The sequence below is a fragment of the Chrysochloris asiatica genome, unplaced genomic scaffold (assembly GCF_000296735.1).
Source record: "Chrysochloris asiatica unplaced genomic scaffold, ChrAsi1.0 scaffold00101, whole genome shotgun sequence".
NCBI lineage: Eukaryota > Metazoa > Chordata > Mammalia > Afrosoricida > Chrysochloridae > Chrysochloris > Chrysochloris asiatica.
Window position 1 is genome coordinate 3,672,192 of NW_006408619.1, and position 11,503 is coordinate 3,683,694.

The 11,503-nt window shown below is 48.3% G+C and overlaps 1 protein-coding gene across 1 annotated transcript in view; it reads left to right on the forward strand.

Moving 5' to 3' along the window:
* The window catches only part of AKAP13 (A kinase (PRKA) anchor protein 13), a 153,650-nt gene extending 147,072 nt beyond the window's left edge, over positions 1–6,578 (forward strand). The window contains exons 27-30 of the mRNA XM_006867115.1: positions 1,307–1,354; positions 2,786–3,214; positions 5,119–5,443; positions 6,529–6,578. Of these exons, the coding sequence (XP_006867177.1) occupies positions 1,307–1,354; positions 2,786–3,214; positions 5,119–5,443; positions 6,529–6,578 (852 nt within the window). The remainder of the gene's footprint in view (positions 1–1,306; positions 1,355–2,785; positions 3,215–5,118; positions 5,444–6,528) is intronic.
* The last annotated feature ends 4,925 nt before the right edge of the window (positions 6,579–11,503 follow it).

Here is an 11,503-nt window from a genome sequence, read left to right on the forward strand (position 1 = left end):
AGCTTCAGTTTGAATTTGCATATGAGTAATTGATGGTCTGTTCCACAGTCTGCCCCTGGCCTTGTTTTCACTGATGATATGGAGCTTTTCCATCGTCTCTTTCCTCAGATGTAGTCATTTGATTTCTGTGTATTCCATCTGGCGAGGTCCATGTGTATAGTCGTCTCTTAGGCTGTCTAAAGAAGGTATTTGAAATAAACAAATCATTGATTTTGCAGAATTCTGTCGTTCATTCTCCAGCATCATTTCTATCACCAAGGCCCATAGTTCCCAACTACTGATTTCTTCTTTGCTCCCACACTTTGCATTGCAATCACCAGTAATGACCAATACATCTTAATTCCATGTTTGATCAATTTTAGATTGAAGAAGTTGGTAGAATTCACTGTCTTTAGTGGCTGCTGCGTAAATTTGAATAATAGTGGTATTAATGGGGCTTTCCTGTAGGCGCATGGATATTATCCTATCACAGACAGCATTGTACCTCATGACTGATCTGGATATGTTCTTTTTGACAATGAATGTAATACCATTCCTCTTCAATTTTTCATTCCTGGCATAGTAAACCATGTGGTTGTGAGATTCAAAATGGTCATTACCAGTCCATTTCAGCTCACTGATGCCTAAGATATCAATGTTTATACATTCCATTTCATTTTTGACAATTTCTAATTTTTCTAGATTCATATGTCTTCCATTCCATGTTCTGATTTTCAGTGGATGTTTACAGCTGTTTCTCTTCATTTTGAGTTATGCCCCATCGGCAAATGAAGGTCCTGCGGGCTTTTCTCCCACGGGCTTTACTCCTTTGGTATCATTACAGTCAGCTCTACTTTGAGGAGACAGCTGTTCCCCAGTCACATTTTGAGTACCTTGCAACCTGAGGGGCTCATTTTCTAGAACTATGTCTGACAGTGGTTCTCTGCTATTCATAAGGTTTTCAGTGACTAAATATTTGGAAGTAGTTCGTCACTCCTTCTTCCTAGTCTGTCTTCGTCTGGAAGCTCATCTGAAACCTGTCCACCATGGGTGACCCTGTTGGTATTTAAAATACCCGTGGCTTAGCTTCCAGAATCACAGCAACTCACAAGCCATCACAGATGACACACTGACAGACGAGTGGTGGTGACTACATATACCTGCAAATATTCTTTGCTGCTTTCAATTGGAAACCATTTTGTAAAAATGCAAGCACCTTGCTGTCTCTTAAGGAAATTACTTTGTCAACTAACTACTTAGTGTGATGGATTACAAGATTCATAAAGTCAGTGAATTGATGTCTCTGTTTTGTTTTTGTTTTTGGCAGGTCATCCAGAGCATAGTCCACCTACACGAGCTTCTTAGCACCTTGCAGGTATGTAGCTTATCTTTATGGTAGACTTGATGGAAAACAAAACAAATAAATGAAAACAGTTGATTACAGGAACGGTTTGATTACTCTGCCACGAAGTCCAGAGGGTACTGCATGTCTTTTAGCAGATGGTTTCAATCCAGAAAGTCTTTAGTGTCATGTTGAGTTTGCAGGTTTCGTATTTCCATGTGGTATTTATTTAGGGTGGCTGTGAGGGGCTCTCACCAATCCTGCCAACTACGCCATCTGTCCCACCCAGCTCAGGGAGATGTATGTGGTGGGTCGTAAGTCCCGCTGCACATGCCAGCTGCCCCACACTGTGGAAATCTCTGCTTTCCTTCCCTGCTCACTTCTGACTCTTTATCCCTAGCCACCAGGGCTAAATGAGCTGGTACCAGTTACTATGTTTGGAGGCTACATGGTTCCATCCACTTCAGACCAACTGGTCCCAAGTTTGAAGTTTTCCTCTACTCCCTGAGAGTACCTACTGTCAGTTCAGGTGTTCACTTGACTCTCCATTTCAGACTAGCCAGCCCCCACTAGTCCTCCATATCATCCTGTAATTTGCTAGACCAACTCACAGCACATAGGAAGCACCACACCTGTATACCAGCTCTAATGTAACAAAGGGTACAAATGAAGAAATTCGTGGAGCAGATCCTCAAAGGGGACATACTAGCATCCCCAGAATAGACGTTCACTCTGACCAACAGGAAGCGCCATCTGAGTCTTAGGGCATTTATTGGCCTCATCATGTGGCCATGATCCATCGCATCTTGCCTTTGAGGCCTAGTCAGCGTCTGAGCTTGGTTACTTGGTCCCATTCATTAGTGTCCAGTACAGTCCAGCTCTCAGGAACCCAGAATAAAAGGAGATGGTTCTGTGCCATGCAGTCAGTCTGGCTCGTAGTGACCCTGCACAGGGGTTCCGAGACCATAAGTCTTTGCGGGAGCAGAAAGCCTCATCTTTCTCCCACAGAACAGCTAGTAGTTTCGAACTGCTGACCTTGTAGTTAGCAGTCCACCTCGTAACCCTTGCGTTTCCAGAGCTCCTTGCACCTCATAGAGGCCCTCCCAAAGTAGCCACCACTTAGTACTTCCCAGGAATCTTCTCACACCTGGTCATTTCCCTTCTGGAAGACCTGTTGTTTGATGTTGATTCCAACTCATCCATCATCGAGATTCCTGTTGGCCCCCCACCTCTTAAACACAGGCCACATTCACTCACTCACCCTACCCCTGGCAGTGCCAGTGACCTCAAGCAGCATGTGACCAAGTTTGAGTTAAAAACAAACTCCACTGCTTACACCTTTGACATTCCTACTTGACAACTGTCAAAAGTTACCGCGGAGTACTAAGGAGGGAACGGCAGTCCCTAGTCTGGAGTCATTCCGACTGAGCTTCAGGTCTGCTGTCTGCGTGTCTCCTCCGTCAGGGCGTGGTGTTGCAGCAAGACAGCTACATTGAGGACCAGAAGCTGACACTGACCGAGAGGGCGCTGGCACGGAGCTCCTCCCGCCCCAATTCCCTCATCGAGCAGGAGAAGCAGCGCAGCCTGGAGAAGCACCGACAGGATCTGGCCAACCTGCAGCGACAGCAGGTCCAGCACCTGGAGGAGCGGCGGCGGCGGGAGCGCGAGTGGGAGGCCCGTGAGAAGGAGCTGCAGCAGCGGGAGGTCCTGCTGATGCAATGGGAGGAGAGGGTGCAGCGGGGGCAGCAGGACTTAGACCGGGACCGTGAGGAGCTGCAGCAGAAGAAGAGCACGTACCAGTGTGACCTGGAGCGGCTGCGCGCTGCCCAGAAGCAGCTGGAGCGAGAGCAGGAGCGACTCAGCCAGAGGCAAATGGGACAGGACCTATGTCAGGTACTGAGGGCCTGGAGAGAAGGGGAGGGTCTTCTCGCCCTGTTAGGTTACTGTTAGGTACTAAGCACCGTAGAAAGTAAGCAGAGGGATAAACCTTTGATTTTTACACAGTATTTTTCTTATGCCCTGAAAGGGGGCGGGGGGCACGGGCGTCTCTCTCCTTTTTGATTCTGATGGGCAGACTGGAATTGCCCTGGGAGTTTGGCCGAGGAAGTGAACAGACGGCCCCAATGGGACTGATACCTCCCTGAGCCACCATCCACTCCGGCTAGGATAGCCTCAGCCCTCAGCGTACCTGAGAGAACCCACCTGCCCTGGTTTCCGTGAGCAATCAGGTGTGACCCGCACCTGGAAGGAGCCGCCCGGGCTGATGGGGAGCCAGTCTGTACCAGCCCTGGTGAATGGCTTAGGTGCACGAGCCCATTGTGCTCAGAGGGAAAGCTCCTCCACTTAGGGGATACTGATACTCGTGTTTGGGGGTCTTCAGCTACCCGAACTCCGCCTTGCTAAAGCCCTTCGTTTTCGGTAGTTGCTAAATGAATGGGAAGGATTTCCGTTATGAAGCACACTGTAGTCCATGATCACTCAGGAACATGGGCAGCTTGTGGCAGATGGAGAAGCTTGAATTCACACAGATCCACCTTCTGTAATGGTGCCGATTGATTGGTTGATTGATTGATTGGGCCTAGACCATGAGAGAAAATAAACGGATGCCTTCCATAGGAGGAACTTACCTTAGCTTCCTGCAGAGTTTTCAAACATGATGGAGAGTAAAAGACGGTCGGTCCCATTTTACGCCACAATGATTGACCCCGCCCCACCCCCACAAGACCAACTGGGCTGTGGTAAAGGAAGACCCCGAGGCACTGAGCTCACATGAGGCTGGTTCTCCTCACCTGGGTGTACCCTTGGCCTCGGAACTTGGTATAATCTTGGGTCTTCACTTCCTCGCTGACCTGGGCTGGCTGCTATCATCTCCCTGCCCTGAGATAATCCACTCCCACCCTGTGGGGCCCAGTGTTCAGATAACGCCTCTTAGGTATGAGGTCCCTGTACCCTCTGCTAGGAATACCCTGGTGGGTGGGTGGCTTTACCAAACGGGATTTTTTTTTTTCTTAAATGTTTTATTGTGAATTATGTGATAGTTTACATGGGAGCACATTAGTTTTACATTCATTCTATCGTATATCGTCTCATTGCCATGGTTACAATCCCCTCCATGCATCAATCAACCAACCAAATGGTATACCCTGCAAAGCCTGCTCCCCCCCATCCCCACCCCTCTCCAGGTATTCAGCACACAGTCCCTCTCCCTCTCTGGATCTAAAGATCTAAAGTCCCCAGCTGCTCCATTGCTCCACGTACAAACGGGATTTTTAGAAGGCTAGAATTCAGGCAGCTGGCTCTAGGAGAAGGCTCTTGGAAGTCCAGTCTCTGTTAGCTTCTCCGGGGTGACCCTCGTGGCTTGGCACCTTTCTTCCCACATGTCTGCTTCTCTTACTGGATTCATCTCTCTTTGTATCTCAGAAGAGATTCATTTAAGACACACCCTCCGCTAATCCTGTCTCATTAATTAACAAAGACAGCCCATTCCCCAACAGGATTATAACCACAGGTGTAGAGTTTGGGTTTACAACACATAATTCTACTGAAACACAATGCAACACACAGCATGCTAGTTGTGGTTGACATTGACGTACACATTGTAATAACAATAGTAATAGCATCAAAGGCACTGTTTTTAGCACTCTGATAGCTTCTGCTTAGGGGAGATCAGTAAATGGAAGGGGGCTTTTCAGCCATGGAGCCTAGGGAAGTGGGTCAGCCCCCAGCTGACATCGGTGTGGGCACCAGCCAGGGAACCTTTCTGGCTCCTAAATTAAAGCTCCTCTTGAATCCTGCAGGCCTCTCCGCACACCAAGGTGATGAGAATTCCGTCCTTCTATGCCAATCCTGAGGAACCCCCGCTACCTTCTGCACCTTCAATAGCCAAGTCAGGGTCACTGGACTCGGAACTTTCCGTGTCCCCCAAAAGGAACAGCCTCTCTCGGACACAGAAAGATAAAGGCCCTTTTCACATACTGAGTTCAGCCAACCAGACAAGCAAAGCACCAGAGGGGCAGAGCCTGCCCCCAGCCTCCACCTCCGCCCGCCTGTTCGGATTAGCTAAACCAAAGGAAAAGAAGGAGAAGAAGAAGAAAAGCAAAGGAAGCCGCTCTCAGCCTGGTGGTGAGTACACGTCTCTGTTGGGGTCTGGGCTCTAGAAAGGGTGTGAGACTTGTCAGCAGACCCACTTCCTCGGTTGGGTCTAACACTAGAACTCCAATTCAACAGCATTTTAAGGGCCCGTTCTCTCTGTGAAACAGTGTGCAAAGCCCAGCTTTCAGTTTTGAGGCATCTCTAGTCCAGGGTAGGAGCCAAATTCACTAAAATGACGCAAATGTCTCCCCTGTCCAATATTTGATAATTATTAGCTAGTATTTTCTGAGCATTGCCTGAGGTCTGATTTAATCATTAAATGGCTGATGGACTAGGTGACTGGGAGACGTGAAGAAATCGAGGAGAGGCGCAGAGAGCCCAAGATGAAATCGCAGTAAACTAGGCCTCTCGGTTTGCGTCGGAATGATCTCTGCCTTCTGTGTGGGAGGCTAAAGAGAAACTCCTATTTTCTCACCCGGGTGACATAATGGGTTAGCACTCAATTGTTAGCCAAAGGATCAGCAGTTCGCACCCAGCAGCGTCCCTTTCTCCAGAGAAAGGGTCATCCACTCCCCTAAGGATCACACACAGCCTCTGACACCTGGCGGGTAGTTCCACTTAGTCACATGGGGTCACTATGTATGTGTCAGAACCAACTACCGCACACAATGACCGGAAATAGAAGTTCAAATGCACAAGTAAGTGACGGCGAATTCTCTAGTGAGTACCCAGGACCTCGGTTCCTCAGTCCACTAGGACACCCCAGGGACGTTCCGGAGTTCCTGGCCATCACCTGGGGTCATTCTGATGGGAACCGACTCAACAGCAGGTCAAAAGACTATGTCGAGTCAGTTCTGACCCCTAGCGACCCTGTGTAGGGTTTCCAAAGAGCGGCTGGTGGGTTTCAACCGCTGATGTTTCGGTGCAGACTGTCCTTGCAGTCCAGCGCGTTCTCTTCAGCGCCACAACAGGACTCCTGGAAGAATATGGTGTTTGTTCATCCCAAGGAGTTCCTTGCTCACAAGCCCAGTCATTTGTGAGGGATTGGTGGGGCGCTCCATGAAAATAACCACGTTTCCAGACTTTATTTTGAACCCTTGGTGTACACTTTCCAGATGGGCCTGTGTCTGAAGTAGCAGCAGAGAATGAAGAGATCTTCTGCTGAGGCGGCTGGCTCCCGGCCCGTGATCACCACTGCCCCTGTGTGTACCGGCTCTCTTGTGTGAACACCCATCAGCCTCCAGCAGCAAGTCCTTCAGTGCTGTGCAGACCTGTCTGAGAGGAAGCCCGTCGTCTGGAGAGTCCTGGTGGCGAAGGAGGCCAAGATCAGGCTTTGTCCTTGATTTGTGACTGCCCGGGGCTCAAGGGTTGAGGCTGGCTTTATTAAGGATGTTACACTGAAAGTTGTGTCCCCCAAAGTCCCACTGACGGTTCTGGTTAGGTCAAGAATTTTTACTCCTAAAAGAGTGTTTCTTAAGGAGGTCTAAGCCCCTGGATTCTCAACCAAATGAAGCAGCAGAGAGAGTGAGCTTTTCCTCTGTCCAATGACCCATTACCAGGGCACCTGGGGTCTTGTCGCCAACACCTGGCCGACTTTGCACAGTGCAGGAGGGACCTCCTGGCAGGGCTAGGTGGCATGTGGACGCTGGGGATGGGTTTCGGGCAGTAGTTCTCAGCAGTCTGGTTTCCCTTTAAACCTCCCCAGAGCATATCTCTCTTCCTCCTTGGCATGTACCCTATTTCACTGTAGAGGAGATGCAAGCATGTATGAGAGCCAGTACGAAGAACAGTCTTGGTGTGTGGAAGAAGCATGTGATCTGCACCAACTCCAAATGGGTATTTTAGGCAAAAAAAAAGCAAACAAGTATCTAACTTTATCATCAAATCCAGATGAAATCATATATTGGCTTTTCAAGATTGTCCCCAGGTATTCTGGGCACAGATGAGGTAGAGAGACTTTCTCACCATTTTTCCTCTTTGGTGTGACACTTTTTGGTTGTCACCATTCAGAAGTGACCATGCCCTTTTGGCAGTCCTCTGCTCCAGCTCCTCCTGAGTCGGCCTGACCCCACAGAGTCCCGCTACCAGGATGCCTGGCTGAGAAATGGGTCTGGATGAAGGTGTTAACTCCCTTATGCGTCGCTTCCCGCTAGTATAGACCCAAGAGAGGAGCTGGCCCAGAAGGTGGGACTGGAGAAACGTCTCATTCTGTTTCAGGGGGCTGCGGCAAAATTGTTTTTCAAACCATTTGAAAACTCTAAAGTTGTGCTGTTAACGAGCTCTACCCCACCCCTGTGAAGGAGCCGCAGATGATGGCGGTTTGTGTTATGTCTTGTTTTGCTTTGCTCTGCTCTTCCTCTTCTCCCTCTTCCCACTTTCTTTTGGTCTTTCTTTGCTTGAGGCTCCTCACCAGCTGGTACGCACCGGTCTCTTCTGGGTAATGTCCCCTTGTGAAGAACAGCTGCCCGAGAGCCCCTCTTGCTGCCACTCTTGGTGCTCTGTGTCAGGGGGACCCTGGTGAACCCTGGGCTTCAGTTGTGGCCTTTGATTCCCATGTTTTGCCTCCCAGGCACCATGGGCTTTGAACCATACGTTTAAAAAAACAAATGAAAATACCTGTAACACGGTGCTTGTTGATAAATTTTTGCAAGCTGGCCTTGCAGATGGAGATATTTATCTTGCAGTTTATTTGAAAGAGGTCTGGTTTAAAATTGGTACCTTAGATTTCTTTTATTTATTTTTTGTGTGTATTGTTTTCAGGATGAACATACTAGCCCAACGGTTTAGAGCACTTGATGAGTGCAGACATGGGGTCTCAGCCAGCACCTCTTCTCCTCAGTGTCTTTCCAAGTGCCTTGAAGGCCCAGGTGAGAAGGAAGGGCTGTCGAAAGGGCCCACTTCCTCCTCTCCTCCCAGCCCACCTCGATCTTCCTCATTAAGAACTCAGGAAATTTACCACCTGAGTTACATTAGTCTACTTAGGTCATGGAGGCTTCATTCCCCTCAGAAATCGATTTTCTGTAGAAACCGTGGTACACCCATTGTCCCTCCCCACCCACACAAGACCCTAGACCACAAAACAGTGAAGTGGCTACCTTCCACCACTCTTACAACACCAAGTTACAGTGAATGTTAGCCTGCCGTGACTCCCCAGAGCCCATCTCTCTGCCCTGTCGGTTTTCTTGCCTACCCCGCCCACGGGGCTCCCCCCCAGGGAGATGAGCACCCCACCACCACCACATCCGGACCCTTGGGCCTAGTGTCAGTAAAACTGCCGGAAGGGCAATATTGAGTAGTTGAGTCAGGCTATGGGTGGATGAGCCCAGTCTCCAGGTTTACACTGCACAACTCGGTTACTCCCAGCTATCATGGGCAGTGTGTTTTGGTGGCAGGTTTTTAAATGGCAATTTCACCTCAACCTACACCCACTGACTTAAAACCATCTGGCAGGGTTCTGGCTGGACAGGTTTAGAACCAGAAACCTCCTGCGTTTGCCCATGCTGCTTTCAGGAATCTAGTCTGCAGTGCAAAAAAGAGTCTCCTATGGGGCCTGTGTCATCTCTCTCTGCCTTTGGAACGGAACCCATTGGGATTGTCCAAGGGAAAAGTTCGTAGGGAAATTCCTTTATCTTTTCTGTTTTTCTACAAGCTTTTTGAATCCCCACATAGTCTGTGCCTGGGGAACTGGCTGCTGTTGCCTGTACTTTTGTGTGGGGTCTTGAGCACCCACCGTGCTGGGCTCTCCTGTGAGGAGGGGTGATTTCCTCCTGGTTCTGACTCAGATCCAGTTCCCTGGGGTCATCTCCATGCTGGTCAGCCACGTATCTCACCGGTCAGGAGAAATCAGATGCCTAATGTTTTGGAGGGTAGAGTCCCAGAATTTCCCGAACCAGCGAACCCTTGGAAGGAGCCACCGCGTCTTCCCAGGGTTCTCATCCCAGCGGGTGACATGAGCACTTTAGTCTCTCTCTTAAGTTGGCTTCCTGTCTGAGACAATCGCCTGTATTAACTGTATTCTTCTTTGAAAAAGGAGAGGGTTAAGAACAAGCGCACCTCCTGAGATAATTCAACTTTTGCCAACATCCCGTCCCCCATGAGAGCTCGCTGCGGGAAAGAAATCCCTATTAAGATGTATTTTTAAAGGTACCAATCTTACCCTTTTTTTCCCTTTTATGTATGTCTCAGGGTGATACCACTAAAAGTTGGCCCTTTTGATAATTGTCTCCCTTTTTGTTACTTCCCAAGACCTCAGTTTTAGCAGTAAGCACAAATGTTTAAGACCCTTGGAGTTTTGTTTGTACCTTTATTTGAGAAGGGTGGGTATTAATGGTCAGGGATTTCATAAAATAGACCCTTCCTTAAATGAAGGGTCAGAACTTGACCTAGAAAATAAATTCTTTGCTTTGTCTCTGAGGTTCTTTGTCCATAATCAGTTCCTTCTTCCCAATGATTAAGTATTTGCCTGGTAGCTGAGGCGTCCTTGGATACTGTGATGTGGCCAAGTCCAGCTTCCTAGCCAAGGTAGTCCTGTGGAGTGGGCTTCCGTGGTCGTAAAGGGTCATGGCTCGGTGACTCAGACTGTCTGACTGTGTTGTATGCATGGGCCCCGTGAGTCCCGAAGCCTGGGACAGCCTGGGCATGGGATGGTAGTGAGGGTTACCTGAGACCCCAGTACCTGCCACCCTCCAGCATGGCCATCTGCCTGCCGAGGGCCCAGCCTGGCACTGCTGCCTAACTTGAGCTCAGAGTTTATTTTGGTGTGGTTCTTAAAGTTTTCTTGTAATGTAGCATAACATTCCTAGTTAACCAGAGTTTTGAAATCTACCACCTGCTGGCCAGGTTTGTTAAATGGAAAGTATTTTAATGCTGCCATAAAAGGAAAACGGGGGGAAAAAATCATAATAAAGGAAGAGAAAACAAAAGCATCTTTCCATTTAGTTATCTAATTTAATTTGTCAAAAAATTGACAGGCCATGAATTATTTCTCTCTGTTGCTAAGATTTAAAGATGGGCAAACCCTACTGGCTGAGAGCTTTCCTGCCAAATGCAGAAATGTATTGCAACCTGCTGTAGAAATGCAAGCCGAAACCCAGTCTGTGCTGTGCTGGGAACTCGAGCAAACCAGAGGGCTGCCTGCCCCCTCCCACCCACCCCACTTCTGCAGAAAGCACAGTGCAAAGCTCACTCCAAGATCGTGGGCCCGCTTCACCTGTCCTGTGCCCTTTGTAACAGTCCTCCAGGGATGGGGATTGCAAAAGCATGCACTAGGGACGGGTCCAGTGAATTTGCCTGTGGTTAAAGTTCAGCCTTGTGGTTTCCTGTTTTACCTAACCCCCCATTGGGTACACTTGGTGTAAGAAGCTAGGATTTGCAAGAGGGTAATCAGAATAGACCTCATACCTCTGCTTTCTGTATTTGTTTTGTTTTGTTTTCAAATGCTAATATGAACATTTCCAAGCTAAATTCTATTAAGAAGAAAAAGATGGGTCAAAACCCACATGCTGTATAAATTGTAATTATGTACAAAGTGAAGCAATTCTAAACTATAAAGATTTTTTTTCAGTGTGTTTTCTGGAATTTTGCCACAGCATACTGGATTTGTATTTTATTTATCTTCCTTTTTAGCTATTGGCTTCAAACTCTTGTAAAGTCCCCTTCAGTCCTTTCAAAAAATAAATTTCCTTTACGTCTTGGTTGGCGCTCTGATTGATTCTTCACTCGTGGGCTTCCTTGATCCTCGTGGTATTCTGGGCTTCTGCAAATGCATTGCTGCCAATGGGGTGTGGTGCTGTAGGATCAGCACTGGACTACCAACCCACAAGTTCAAACCCATCAGCTGCCCCATGGAAACCCTATACAGGGTGGCTATGAGTGGAGTCCACTCCACGGCACTTAACAACAACTGTTTATAGTGGGAAACCTAAATCCATTTTGAGTTTTGACATAAATTCGGCCTGCATTGAATTTTTTCGGACCATTAACCTGCAATTAAAAAAAAAAAAAAAAAGTGGGTTTCTCTTCCTAGCCAACCCAGTGAGGGGCGGTCTCACCCTCACAACCTTGTCTGGGCGTGCCCTTATTGGAAACTGG